The sequence below is a fragment of the Dermacentor variabilis genome, chromosome 1 (genome assembly GCF_050947875.1).
Source record: "Dermacentor variabilis isolate Ectoservices chromosome 1, ASM5094787v1, whole genome shotgun sequence".
NCBI classification, from domain to species: domain Eukaryota; kingdom Metazoa; phylum Arthropoda; class Arachnida; order Ixodida; family Ixodidae; genus Dermacentor; species Dermacentor variabilis.
Genome location: NC_134568.1, coordinates 34,726,641 through 34,740,930, shown reverse-complemented (window position 1 = coordinate 34,740,930; position 14,290 = coordinate 34,726,641). Strand labels below are relative to the sequence as shown.

At 45.5% G+C, this 14,290-nt stretch overlaps 1 protein-coding gene across 1 annotated transcript in view; it reads right to left on the bottom strand.

The window, feature by feature from the left end:
• LOC142576446 (L-sorbose 1-dehydrogenase-like) overlaps positions 1-14,290 on the bottom strand; it is a 46,162-nt gene that overhangs the window by 20,718 nt on the left and 11,154 nt on the right. Inside the window, exons 3-5 of the mRNA XM_075686589.1 lie at positions 13,506-13,692; positions 11,921-12,052; positions 327-451 (exon numbers count right to left, since the gene is read on the bottom strand). Of these exons, the coding sequence (XP_075542704.1) occupies positions 327-451; positions 11,921-12,052; positions 13,506-13,692 (444 nt within the window). The remainder of the gene's footprint in view (positions 1-326; positions 452-11,920; positions 12,053-13,505; positions 13,693-14,290) is intronic.

Here is a 14,290-nt window from a genome sequence, read left to right as displayed (position 1 = left end):
AATGCAGATAGAAGTATGAAAGGTTGGAACTTGCAACAGAACTGGAAGCGCGATAACAACGAAACCGCACTTATTTTTATGACAATGCAACAGAAGATTAATACAGGAATGTGCCATCAGGACCTAAAGCATTAAAGTGCGAAATCGAGTTTATACAATGTTACTCAACTTAGAAAAAAAAACTAAATTAAGGACATTTGACCATGCCGATTCGGTTAAGTCGGGACCTCGTACATTTACTCAAAAGGCGCTGCTGAATTTGGAACTGCAGGCGCCCGGAGTAAGGAAGGAATAGAGCGTAATGCCGCGTTCCAACTGGCTCCTACCTTCGTGACTTGGCTGTAAAGTGCGACGTGCAAGTTCTTCCGCGTGCCGACGATGGGCTGGATGAAGGCCTTGCTGGCGCTGAAGCGCTCGCCGCCCGCCACGTTTGTCTGCAGGCGAGAACAGCCTGCGCTTGGAGTAAACGATTTGACATGTCAGCAAGCTTTACGTTTGAGACCGCAGCTTGTAAATGGTACAGCACAACGCGTTGACGAGCTGGTAGGCGCCTATTTATATTAAGCCTAAGTGGAAACATGAACGTCTCCTTGTGTCGTCCTTTTCGTGCTATAAAGTTTACGAATGGTAAATGGCACTTGCGATAGACCTCTGAAAGTCTTCCGGCATGAGAGCAAAGCTCGATGATACGGGTGTCCGAAAGCTGGCTTTCCACAGTGCGCCAAGCTTTGCTCAGAGACAGCGGCGGTAATGTGCGGACAGCTGAAGAGAACACTATTTCAAGTACAGTTCATTGTTCTTGGGCCCTCGGTAAGACTTCATGCTGATTGAAAGAAGCTCCGCGCTCGCGTTAGTTCAGATATCTTTTTCTTCTCTCACCATTTTGCCGTTAGCCACTTTTCCGGTGGACCAGGACGAAGTTTTCCTTCAACCGCGAAGCTTTCTTTCTGAGAAACCCGTTGGGACTCCTTTGTAGTTTCGTGCTATAACTTGCGTGACTGTCCCTTTTTCACTATAAAGTACATTCCTCCCCTTTGCGGACTTGTATACGCAGAACTTATTTGCCAGAAACAAAAGCAGACATTTTCAAGAACATATCAATGCGTTTCGCTTTCATGTCAGTCTCCAAATTGACAGAATGATCTAGCTAGTTGCATGGCATACACAATGTCATAAGAGTTTTCTACTTCGCTTTACGCGAATGAGTTTCGGACGAATTACAGATTTTTTTGGAAATGGCGGCTCTTATTGAGTACGCGTGCTTTACGTGTGTCGAAGCTTGCGATGCGGTCGTGAAACACCTTGCAGGTGAGTAAAACTTGAAGCAGAGCGAAGAAGACTAGGACAGGAATCGAAAACAAACAACAGAACGAGTGCTGTATACTGCCAACTCAAAAATCTATTGAAAGAATAACCAGCTTTTATAACCTGTCAAAAAAAAAACACCAACAATAACCGAAAAGGTAAAATGCACGCGTACTGCCCACAAGTAGAGGTGCTCATATAGGAAATTTACCTCAAGTTTTGTTAGGCTGAGTGACGCTGCGCTAACACATTTATCTCTTGCTTTGGTAATGTCCAGTAATCTTCAAGAATTCCTCTTTCTTGTTTGCTCTTTGCGTGCTTAAGAAACCTAATATCATTGAACATTGAGGTACATGCGCATTTCTTGCAGTGCGCAGCTAAATGGTATACCATACCTGTTTTTTACTTTAATACTGCCTAGCTCTATCATTAAAAATTGCCCGATTTGTCTTTACGCTTGTCCTCAATATACAGGTATCTCATAAACGACGTCAGAGGTGCACTTGGGGAATAATGTGAAGCATGCTTGGTATGGCAGATAGTTTTTACGAACCGTATATGCGTTCTGTACTTAAAGATTACTGTTTTTTGCGACGTGCGTACCCTATCCGTTTATCTGCATATGTATGTTTACACATACGACGAAAGCCACGGGACTTGCTGAGTTCTAATGCCGCTTGGAAGACGTTCAAGACGCCCCGCTCTTAATACATTTGGTGGTATGCGGTGAGACCCAAAGCATGAGGGGACTCAAGGGCGAGATGGCAAGCGTGCTCAAGAAGGCACCGAAAAAATATAAGCCGCGACAACAAACTAGGCTCGAAGAGATGCTTCGCAACACGACGCCAAGGAAAGCATTGCGTCGCGCTGCAGTGGACGTCAGTGGGAAAGTAGATCCTCTGAAGTCTATAGGGCGAACCATTTCTAGAACCACACGACCAAACGTATATTATGGGCTGAACGGAAACTGGGGCATTAGAAGCTGTTCGTGGGAAATAAGGGAAAACTAAGCGTCTGAGGTGGGAATATGGCAATGTGCACGGACAATTAAATGTATTGTTTGAGTCAGCGTGGCGTCGCCATTACAATATGCATACATATGCTTACATGTTTGAGCACATAGCCAGTAAGGTCGGACCGAGCGCAGTGTGCGTCTCTAAAAAATGGAAGTTTATTGATTCTTTAATTGCAACAAAAGCACTGGAGGCAGTAACTTAAAAAACCGTGTACACTATAATCATCATCAACCTATTTGTATTTCCCCTGCAGGACGAAGACCTATCCCACGATCTACAATTACCGTTGCCGTGTGCTCGCTCATTCCAACTTGCGCCTTCAAATTTCCTAATTTCATTGCCTCACCTATTCTTGTGCCATCCTCGACTGCGCTGCCCTTTCTTTGACACCCATTTTGTAATTAATGGTGCATCAGTTATCTGCACTGCACATTGCGTGGCGTGCCCAGCTTTATTCTTTTCTCTTATTGTTAACGAGAATATGGTCTATCCCCATTCGCTCTCTGATCCACACTGCTCTCTTTGTGTATCGTAACCTTGCGCCTAACATTTTTCGTTCCATCGTTTGCGCCGTCTCTAACATGTTCTGGAGGTTCTTTGTTTATGTCATACATGTAATCACTGGTAGAATGTAATGACTGCACACTTTCCTTTTCAACGACAGTGGTATGCTCCCAATCAGGATTTGGTCATGTCAACCGTGTGCACTGTAACCCATTTTTATTCTTCTGTAATTGTCATTCTCATGATCAGGGTACACAGAGCAATTGACCTAAATAAACCTACTCCTCCACAAACTCTACAGGCTAACTGGCGATCATGAATTATTGTTCCCTTGCAAGGCTATTGAGCATTACCTCTGTCTTTTGCATATTGATTTTCAACCCCACTCTTACAGTTTCTCGGTTAAGATCCTCAATCGTTTAATGCAATTCATTCCCAGTGTTGCTGAACAGGCAATCATCAGCAAACCGAAGGTTATTGGCCGCGTTTACATGAATGCGACAAAATGCGACAGTAGCGCATAACATTTTTTAACGCACCACAAATAATGCGATGCGCCAGCATTGACATGTAGCGCCCTTGGTATGATGGTGGTGGCGTACAGTGTAGCAATTCGAGGCGAAGCAGCGCTTCCAGACGCGTCTGACGCCATGCCATGCCGCATCTCGGCGAGTGCAGCAGATCCGCAGCGAGTTCCAGTTCCATGCGATTGTGTTCACATGCACGCCGAAAGTCGACTTACTCGTCTCAATCCACCCTTGCCTGGCGCAATGATGTGACGCGCTTTCGCGGCGCATTAGCCCAGTTTACATGGATGCGATACGCTAGAAAGTTGACGTGATGCGATGCGCCAGTTGTCGCATCCACGTAAACGCAGCTATTGAGGTATTCGCAGTTGATCCCCCCTCCTAACCCTTCCCAGTCTCATAGCTTGAATACTACTTCAAAGCATGCAATGAGTAGCACTGGAGAGATTGTGTCTCCTAGTCCGACCCCCTTTCTTTATAGGAAATTTTGTAGTTGTGTAGACGCAAGGTAGCTGTGGAATCTATATACAGGGTGTTCCAGCTAACTTTAGCCACAGTTTAAAAATATTCGAATGCCATGTAGCTGGACAGAACCAACGTCATGTTTGCCGTCGCTTGGAGGTACTCAAATAATTTTTTTTCATTCCGCCTAATTAGATAATTAGTCTTCGTTCATTAACTAACTTCTCAAATATTATAACTATATATGAAAAGTGTCAATGGGAAAATTGTAGAGCGACATGAAAAACTCCCGATACGCGGCTTTCTGTTGCTCAATGCGCGCTACATAAAAGTGTTTTTCCGAGCCTGAAAGAAGCCCGCGAATGCCCGCAACATTGCCGCGTGTCTGGGCGCGAGAGGCACTTTGCTTGCATTCACGTGTTTGTTTCACGCTCGGAAAAATACTTTTATGTAGCACGTATTGAGCAACAGAAACCTGTATCCGTTCATCCCTACTTATAATGAAGGTTGCGCGGCTGCTCTGGGTACTGTACAGGTCAATACAGAATTCTTCTGCGGCTTTTACCGTATATCTTCAATATTCCTGATGGCATCATTCGGCTTATTTTTCACTGCATACATCTTGCCCTGTCCTATACCGAGTTTTTTCTCACTGATTTAATGCTGCCGTGATATTTCAGTGCTTCCTCAACCTCTCCGACGATATATTTGTCAATATCGCTTACTTTATTCTTGTTTATCAACTTTGAGAGTTCAGCGAATTCTGATTTCTTGAGTTTGGTACTTTCATGCTTTGTCGTTTCTTTATTAGGTGCTTTGTTACTTAAGAAAGCTTACCTACTGGTTGCCGTGATGTCTTACCTCCCACTTGAATTGCTGCTTCTTAAATCAGCCTTGTTACGGTTTCAAACATTACCTCTTTGTTATGATCACCTTCCTGTTCTAAAGCTACATATTTGTTTGCGAGCAGCAGCCTGACTTCCTGTGCTTTTACCTTAACTGCCTATAGGTTGACCGGTTTCTTCTTGTTGACACATTTTGCTCGTTCTCTGTTCAAATTGAGAGCAAACTAATACTTACAGTTAACGCAGTTAATTCTGCTGTCCGTCCGCGCATTCACTGAGCATGAAAAGTTTGGATCACTCATCGAAAAAAAGGAAGGAAACGGAATACATGCAAATAAAAAAAAAGTCAAATCTATTGCCTATAGTTATAGGCGTAGTGGATACACGTGATGCCACCTTAATTTTCTGATTGTACTTCAACTTAAGCCACGAGTTTCTTCTCTTCCTGCCGTGAGAAGAGATCTTAAACTGGCAATACTGGAAACTCTATCTGGCCCTGCTTCACTAAAAATAGCGAGTGCGCCACCTTCTGAGGAAGGCACGTTCCCCACGCACTGCTAAGTTTCGTAAACAACCTGAGTAGAGAGGAACTGTAGTCGAGAGGACGCTCGCACTATTGCAAGTTCGACATCAAATTTAGTTCGAAGAGCGCCCGGCCTTTGAAGCAAAGCTGGTTCTCAAAAGAAACAAAGATTTCATGGTGAATTATGGAGTTATACGTACTTTCTTTCGAGGCACAAATAATTTCATTTAATTTGGGCAGACGTCATGTACGATGACAATCCAAACGACGGTTTCTTTCAAGACAAAAGCGTTCTGTGCCAAGCTCCAGTTAAAACTAGTGTCATGTATACTAGAGGATACTAGAATACGGCTGAGTGTACCCGCCGTGGTTGCTCAGTGGCTATGGTGTTGGGCTGCTGAGCACGAGGTCGCGGGATCGAATCCCGGCCACGGCGGCCGCATTTCGATGGGGGCGAAATGCGCAAACACCCGTGTGCTTAGATTTAGGTGCACGTTAAAGAACCCCAGGTGGTCGAAATTTCCGGAGTCCTCCACTACGGCGTGCCTCATAATCAGAAAGTGGTTTTGGCACGTAAAACCCCAAATATTATTATTATTAATACGGCTGAGTGGGACGAGCGGCTGGGGTGGTGCATGCTTTCCAGCGAGGCGCGCGACGACGAAAAATAGTGTGGTGGCGCTGCGATCGAAGTGGATTGGGCCACTCAAGGTTGCGCCGTTGGAAACTGCTGGCGACACTTCTCGGAAGGGTCATTCTTACTACTTCGCGCCCTGGTATGTGCATTCAGACCCCTCAAACGGTGTTTATAATTGCGTATTACATGAGTTTATGCCTTAGGAATAGATGCCTCTCTTTCTCTTCTTCATTTCACTTTATCTTTTTAATTCCGCTCGGTGATTGCGCGTGCATTGCGGCCGCAGTGTCGGCTGTCATTCTACTATGTGATTGTACAGTTTCCTTTGGGGAACAAATGTTTTTCTTGATCTTCAAGCAGTGTGTATCATTCGTGTGTATTTTTGTGCATATAGTTTTCCATGAGCAGGTTTTGCGAAACGCAGACGGAAAAAGATATGTAAACTTCCTGCTTCAAACAAATTGGACATATATGACACATCCGGCACGCTGTACTCAGATTTACGGAAAGTATTCTTACCGAAGAAGAAAAAAAGCTACAGTGCAACATTCCATTCATGTTTCCGTCTTCCTCGTGTAACAGAATGCGGAGTAATTGGTACGGGCTCTTTAATTGCGGTCGGACCTCGAGTGACGAAAAGAGTGGTACGTAGCCACTGTATATACTAATCTTTAACCCGTAAGCCGTGTGAAATTGTTTGCTTAACAACAACAACTAAAAATAAAGGAAAGGCAGTGCGGTAGCCTAACTATTGGCTAAGTAGTGGATATGGCATTGCGTTACTACACTCGAACTCATGGGTTCAAACCAGGTCGCGCAATTCGATTGGAACGAAATGAAAACAAAATAAAAACAGGTGTACTTCTGTTTAGGTGCAAGCTACCAAGTGATAAGAACTGAACAGGGTGCTTTATAATCATATCGTCAGTTTTAATTACAGAAATACAAAAAAGGAGGTAGCTGCGTCCTTCGACTTTTTTTCAGGGTTGTAAAAGAAACAAATTATTCTCGAGTCTGCTTTCTGAGAAAAACATGTCACGCTTCATTCCTAAATTTAATGCCGTTCCCAACTGTTCGTCCGGTCAACTAAGCAGCTTGTGTTTATAAACGGTTGCTTTCAGTTATCCGGTGCACTGTCATAAGGACAATAATTAAGCAATTGAAGGAATATAATATAATAATATTTGGGGTTTTACGTGCCAAAACCACTTTCTGATTATGAGGCACGCCGTAGTGGAGGACTCCGGAAATTTTGACCACCTGGGGTTCTTTAACGTGCACCTAAATCTAAGCACACGGGTGTTTTCGCATTTCGCCCCCATCGAAATGCGGCCGCCGTGGCCGGGATTCGATCCCGCGACCTCGTGCTCAGCAGCCCAACACCATAGCCACTGAGCAACCACGGCGGGTAATTGAAGGAACGGCATGCCTCACAAACATGTAAAGATATTTTTCGATATGCTGTGTTCGTTGAAGGTAGGTGTGGTGCCACCTTGGGCACCCAGTTTTAATGGGTTGCAGAGATGGTCAGACTGTCAAAAAATGTTTTCCTTGCCTGAATCCTTGTTCCGAATCGGGGCGTTTATATTGAATGACAGCTGCGAACTTGTTCAGCACAATCGATTAGCACCCGTGCGTTAATTCTCTCAGGAACTAGTGGGCCTCTGCGCAACAGCCAGGGCTCTCCAGCAGCACAATCATTCAGAATAAGAGTCCTCCCTGTAGCGGCCCCTCACGTTCGAGACTTCAGAAGTGCTGTTATGCGTTACATTTGAATGGAAACGGCTACTCGATAATTTTTAATAGTTAATTTCTGAAGTCGAATACGACCTGCTGAACAGCTCAAGTTTTCTAGCAGCTGTGGTGTATCTGTCAGTAGTTTTCTCGAGATTATCTCTTTCTATTTAGCTTCAACTGTGGTTGAATGGAAAGGAAACTGCTACCGAAAAAAATTATGGCATGTGCACTGGCGCCCGGTCACGCTCTATCATCGATAACCGCTCGGCCAGATGAGAGGTGGTTCTCTGCAGCCCTCTTCTGGCTGACCAACTCTGGGCTGTCCAGCAGGCCCACGACGCGGCCGAGAGGCTCGGCCTCCCGATTCCCACATGGGAGCGGCCTGCTTCGTGAAGACTCACGATCTACAGGACTTCAATGAAGTTTTACCATACCATACCATGTGCATTGGATCCAAAGTTGTTCAGGTACTAACATTTTCCTAGGTAGGGTTGACAGAAATATTAAAGTTAACCTAGATGACCCAACAATCAAAGTGCTAAGATATATCGATATTCTGGTCTTTGTGAAGAATACTAATTTCCAACAAGTGGTTAATGATGTGTTCCAAGTATTCCAGAAATGTGACTCAGGGTTAGATTTCACACATGAAGTGCCAGATAAGAACGAGCTACAATTTTTAGATACGAGGCCTAAACTAACTGATAAGCATGTGTGCTAGATGTATTGCCCAAGGGAAGAAAAAACAAATTTTAAATTTTCACTCCGTACGTTCGAACGTGGTAAAAAAGGGCATTGTTTTTTCGGTTATATTTTCCGCACTTTAGAAATCGTGTTTCCATCAGACTTCTGAGAGTTTCTTAAAACAACTGGAGCGTTTGAGGGCGGCAGGTGTTCGGGAGGATGCTATCCGCATGACCATGCAGAAGCTTGTTAAGCGTGTAAAGTTAGGAGCGCCCGCAAGAATGAATAATCCAGAGCCTGCCGACAAAAACAAAAAAAACTAGTTGTAATTCCATGTGTACATAAACTATCACACAGTCTCAGAAATGTAGCAGGCAGGTTTGATGTAGAGGTTTTTTTATGCCCCTAACAAGATCAAAATTTGTCGTAAGATTGATAAGTTGGCCCAGGCTGCCTCCACTTATGCTGGGAAAGGCTGCACTGTTAAGCACACGTCCGCGCCTGTGCATTGTAGAATGGGAGTTGTTTACAAGCTTCCATTTTCCTGCGGTCACGTCTATATCGGCCGAACAAGTCGATGCCTGAACATTAGATTGCCCGAGCATAGGCGCTCGCTAACGGGTAATGCCTACTCGCATGTCGCGCGGCATTGCTCTGAGCATGGGGGCACTCCAATCTATGAAGACACCACAATACTTTCCGCGCATAGAAATCAGACTACGAGGGAGATTATTGAGGCTTACTATATCAGGAAAAAAGGATCGCGTTGTGTAAGCATGCCATCATTAAATTTGTACGACAGCGAATTTGAATTTTTAAGCTGCCTCATTGTGTAGCATTACATTACAGGGTGTTGCGTTTTTGCCTGCGCACTGATAATGACGCCATTGATGGCTGAGCACGTGGCTATGGGTTGCAGTACATAAGTTTGTGTATGCTTTGGAATAAAGTTAGTTGTGAGTTCGGCGCTGTCCTGTGTGTTCCTACCTTCTGTCTTCGTCGTCTTGCGCTGCCCCTTCAACATGTTCAACCAGTACCAACTCGCCCAAACGTCGATCCTTCTACGGAAAAGACTTTCCGTTATTCCATCCGGAAGAAACAACGCGGCTCGCCGAAAGATTTGGCTGCACAGCATCGGCCGGGCAAACTTTGAAAATGCGCGGAACTAGCACCTTTGTGAGGAAAGTGGCCGTTCATCAGAAGTAACTCGTATTTTTTCGGACGATTCGGTGAGAAACGCGGGCGTCTGCAGCCTTTCTTCGCGCTAAGTAACCTTCAGCATCCATGGTCGTAGTTGTAAACGTTCTCTCGCTGCTACGAAAGCCGTGCTTCCATGTTGTCTGAGTCTCACCGTTCATGCTTCTGGTACGGCAGGCTTTGTTGTGACGCTGCGCACATTGCTTGGCGCACTCGTTTCGTTGTAGTCGAAACCGTTGCTGGGCTCAGACACGAAAGTTCTGCTTCATATGTTAATAGGTCCCTCCGTTCAGTGACGCGTATTGCTAGACGTATTTTTTTTTAGTTGGACTCCGCTGATGAACTCGAGACTAAAACGCCGGCTCTCGTCGTTTCAGCCCCCGCTGTTCATGCTATTCGCGGTGCAGGTCTATAGCTTTTATGCAGCGCGCATTGCTGCACGTATTTGTATCAGCGGGGTTGTTAGCATGGAAAGTCGGCAGTTACTGTGCCTTAAGTAAGCACAGCAACGGCAGATATCTCTTGAGTACGCCCCATGTGCGCATAATAAATGAGAATGCAGACATTGGCTAAACACAGCCGAAGATATATTGGGTTCAAAGATGTGCAAATATAAGCTGGTTGAAACATTTTGAACGCGGATATAGGTCGGGTAGAGGAAACCTCTAACGAAAGGGCGCCCAATGACTCAGACTATTTTCACCGTTCGACGTTGATAAAATTGTTATGGCCACGCGCACGGCGGGCTCATTTGTCAGCAGTTCTTAGTTTCGAAATTATTTGTGAAATGTCACGGTGTATATTCTCTTCCGTGCCTTGTATCATCTCTCAAAAAGTTGTGCCATACCAAACCTTATTTTATTCCTCTTAGGATCACTTCACCGAAGACCAGTTTGACAGTCAAATGCTTCGGAGTTATGGAAACAAGAAATTAAGGCCAGATGCACTACCAAGTCTTTATGTAGTACGAGCAAACGCGCCTTCGACAGTACATATGTAAGGTGTACACCACCATCGGTTCATACAAAGCCTACACCACCACGTCCTTCTCTAAAAACAGTAAAAGGTAAATATCCACATACAAAACACGTATGTTGTTCCAATTTCTCCTGGCGGCTTTGAAGTTCAAATGAAGCTCATCAAAAGGCGCCGTTCGAGAAGAAAACACTTCGTTAGCTCGCTTGCGCAGACCCCCTCCGCCGTTGACACCACAATCGAAGTGATCGCAGTGGAAGGAGCTTCGATAAAGCAGTGCAACGTGGTTCCCGGTAGTTATTGGAGTAACTCATTTATGAACCTCTCCTGTCATAAACGCAACCAAATCCTTCAGGCGCGCAGTGCACTGTGCGCCAAAGGGGCGAACGTTGGGAGCGTCTGCTAGCTGCACCCGGCCTAGGTGCCGCCAGTGTCGGCGCCCGGGAGGAGCCAAGAGAAGGAGCGCCGGCATAGGAGGAAGAGATGTTACTTTTAAATCATTTAGGGGTTTTAGTTTTGTGTTAAGTGCCTTGATAGTAAAGAGCTTTAGTATTGTGTGGTGCTAAGAGCTGAAAGGGGGACGTACGGAGGAAGGTAGGGCGACATGGAGGGGGGACGTAGGGGAGTTGGTGGCGGAAAGTGGAGGGTACGGTAATAGAGTCCTCGCGCTGCCAATGTCGCCTGCTTTTCACCGCATGATCGCCATTAGCCCAGAGAGTCCACTCGACAGGCCCGCTTGCCGAATGCGCGTCTGCTACCATTTGAAAGTGAGTATGTGCTTGCTACCGCTGGCATTGCTTCGTCCATCGACCAAAACTAATTAAAGACTGCATATTTTGAGACGTGTATTTGTTGATGCGCAACAAAGCTGTAATTGTTTCTCACAATCCACGTTTTACTAGTCTCTGAAATGTCTCATAAAGAGGGATCAACTACATTTTTTACAGGCCGCCTGTTTTAGATTGCAATATTTTCGGCATGGGGGGCCCACAAAATTTGCCACATACACGACAAAAACCTTGTCTCGGACAATATTGCTTCACGCTAAGTGGTCGTTCAGAAAAGGTTCACAGTGTATGCACTGCGTTCCGCAATTTCACGCAACAGAGCAAGAATGTTTGCACCATGGCCTATTCTCTTCAAGGGGGCGGCTAGCATGCGACTTGCACTCCAAAAAACTGTTCACACCGGGTGTAGCGTATCTTTGTCCCACAACAATAATCGTCATCAGCCGTGTTTCCCTTCTCCTTCTGGAAATTTCTGCGCTCACTACTATGCCACCGAGAATATCACGCTGATAAGGAGCATGTCGTTCGTGACCTTAAGCAGCGGCCGCGCAGCGTGAAAGAAAAAAAGAAAGGGCGTGCAAGATATATTACACTTATTCTGGGAGAAGTATACGCTCGAAATGCTTTAAACTGTTTTTGTAGCGTTAAAATGGTTAACCGTAGAACTCTGCCGCTTGCGCGCTCGACAATTATGCGCGTGCAGTGCAACGGCTGGCTCACCTGACTGGGTGGGACCATTGATATCAACACGAGGAAAACCGGCTTGATTGCATGCCTCCAGAAGTAGCTGGCTCAGGAGTGTAGTGGTGTTGGAGTAGTCGACGGGCACCTCACCGCCAGTTCTGTGATACTCTGCCGGAATAAACACGGAAAAAGACTCTTCATGCAAGATTAGAGCAGCATCGGCGGCATAAAATTTTGGAATTCATTTCTTAAATACATTGAGATTACCCCCCTTTCTAGTCCTTTAAAATAAAGTTAAAATTGTTAAAAGAGCTACCTTCTCCGATTTTATCGCAGACGCGTGTTTTTTAGTATTTGTCATAACTTTGTTTAAATGTTCACGATATATACCGGGGATAAATTGCCGCACCCTTGGTGTTTATATTGATATTAAGAGAGTGCTTTCCTGTTGTATTGCCTGAAACTCATTAAATATTCTTTATGAGCACAGCTCTATTTTATGATGTTATCTCGGGATTTTGTATGCATTACTATTCTGTAGTACACAGTAGACTTCTTCGATGCATCCTGCTGCTGCATGTATTAATATTATGTATGAATTGCAAAACAGGGGGCCCCACGAACAGTTATATTTCGGGACTTCCTAATGTGCTGTTAAAGATGTATGCTTGTTTTTGTTTTGCCCTACAGATAAACTTCAAACTAAACACCTGTCTCTCTGCAGACAATAGCGGCAAGTATTTTCCTCATTCACCAACTGTGGCCAGGCTCGTAGGAGATGCTTGCAGAAGTTGCACCACCAATGTTCAGCATAGTGTCGCAGCAAGGAGACGCTTTTCGAGGACAACCGGTGCTGCGCAGCCTACATTAAAGCTTTTCTGGCAACCACTAAGGCATAGGTGGGCCAAACTCATGAGTCGGAAGCCTGGCACCCGCATTCTCAAACCGTTCGAAGTTCTTCATCCAGTCAACCAAGTTATGAAGCGCTGGCTCTCGACTAAAAAAAAAATGCTACGCTTTTGAATATTTGCGTGACACTGCCAATGAAGAGATGGCGCTTGCCCTCCACTTCCAGGAGTCGAGGGCTGAGTGGAGAAACGCTCGGGTTGGAGTGCAGGGGTCAGACTCAGACCAACGCATATGAGTCCGGGTGAACACGAGGCGATCGTCAGACACCGGCCGATGTGTGCTCTTCGTTCTTACGTGGCAAGCTTCAGAACGCTCCACTCACGGCCCTTCAAGCGGCCATGTCACGCGCTTTGTAGAAAAAATAACTATTGCTCAGTCTTTTTTTTTAGGACGCAGAAAAATTATTTCGTAAAAAGCAGAAAATTAGAAGGTGCTGCATTAAATGTTTACGTCAGCGCTCGACAAGAATCTCATTGGAAGATTTTCTCTAATGATTTGCTCTAAAGCAAATAGTTGCAAACTTGCGTAATTACTTTTTATGTAAAAATATTCAGGCAGAACACCAAAAATAAAGTTAGATCGATGAGTGATCGCGATGTCAAACAAAATAGAGAACTAAATCACCTGTTAACAGCGCTCCGCTACACACTTTTGTTTTTTGACTTTCTATGTTATCACAGAGCACCAGGAACGGGTACTGCGGGTTCCTTACCGTTCGGTGTCTCCACGTGGTAGTCCTCGATGTCTTTGAAATGTGGTAGCACGTCCTCGTACGCCCACCCCTTGGCTCCGTATTCGTTGGCCCAGCGATCAAAGTCACGTGGGTGACCGCGCGTGTAGTACATGAAGTTTAGTACGCTGGAGCCACCGAGTACCTTGCCGCGTGAGAGGGAGAACCGCTGCACACGGGTTAAAAAACAAGGAAAAAGAAATATCACCGCCCCTTCCAGTCCGTGAACATTGTCGAACAGCGAAGCTGTGCTAGTTACACCGAGTGCTACACCATGAAAGTCAAACTTCGCAAGCAGTCTATACTGTAAATCTTTTGTTTCAGCATTCTTTAACCTGATTTGCGCTTTTGCGTGCTTCGCGTGGTGAACATGCTTTAGGAGCGCTGTTTTTGTGTGTGTGGTTCGGTTTTTTTTTTGCGTGTGAGGTCTCAGTATGTTTTGCCGTGCTTTCTTTTGCGTGCAAGTTGCTTGGCCCCCTTTTTTTTTGCGCTGACGCTCGCGGTAGGCAGCTTCTTCCTCAGGAGTACGCATTACTCGTGGTCTTCCCATAGTTGTCGCTGGGATGGAATGCGCGCAACCACTAATACAAAGCTCCGCATATTAGGCGCAAGGAGATGCGGGCGCTGCAATCGTTTTGACGATTTGTTGGATTGGCTTGACGATTGACGTGGCTGCCGGCACTTCCTGCTGGCGGAGGAAGTGCCGCCATCCACGCGCTCCTAGTATCGCCTTTCAGTCGCTGCGCACTTTTTAGTTGGCCGCAAAC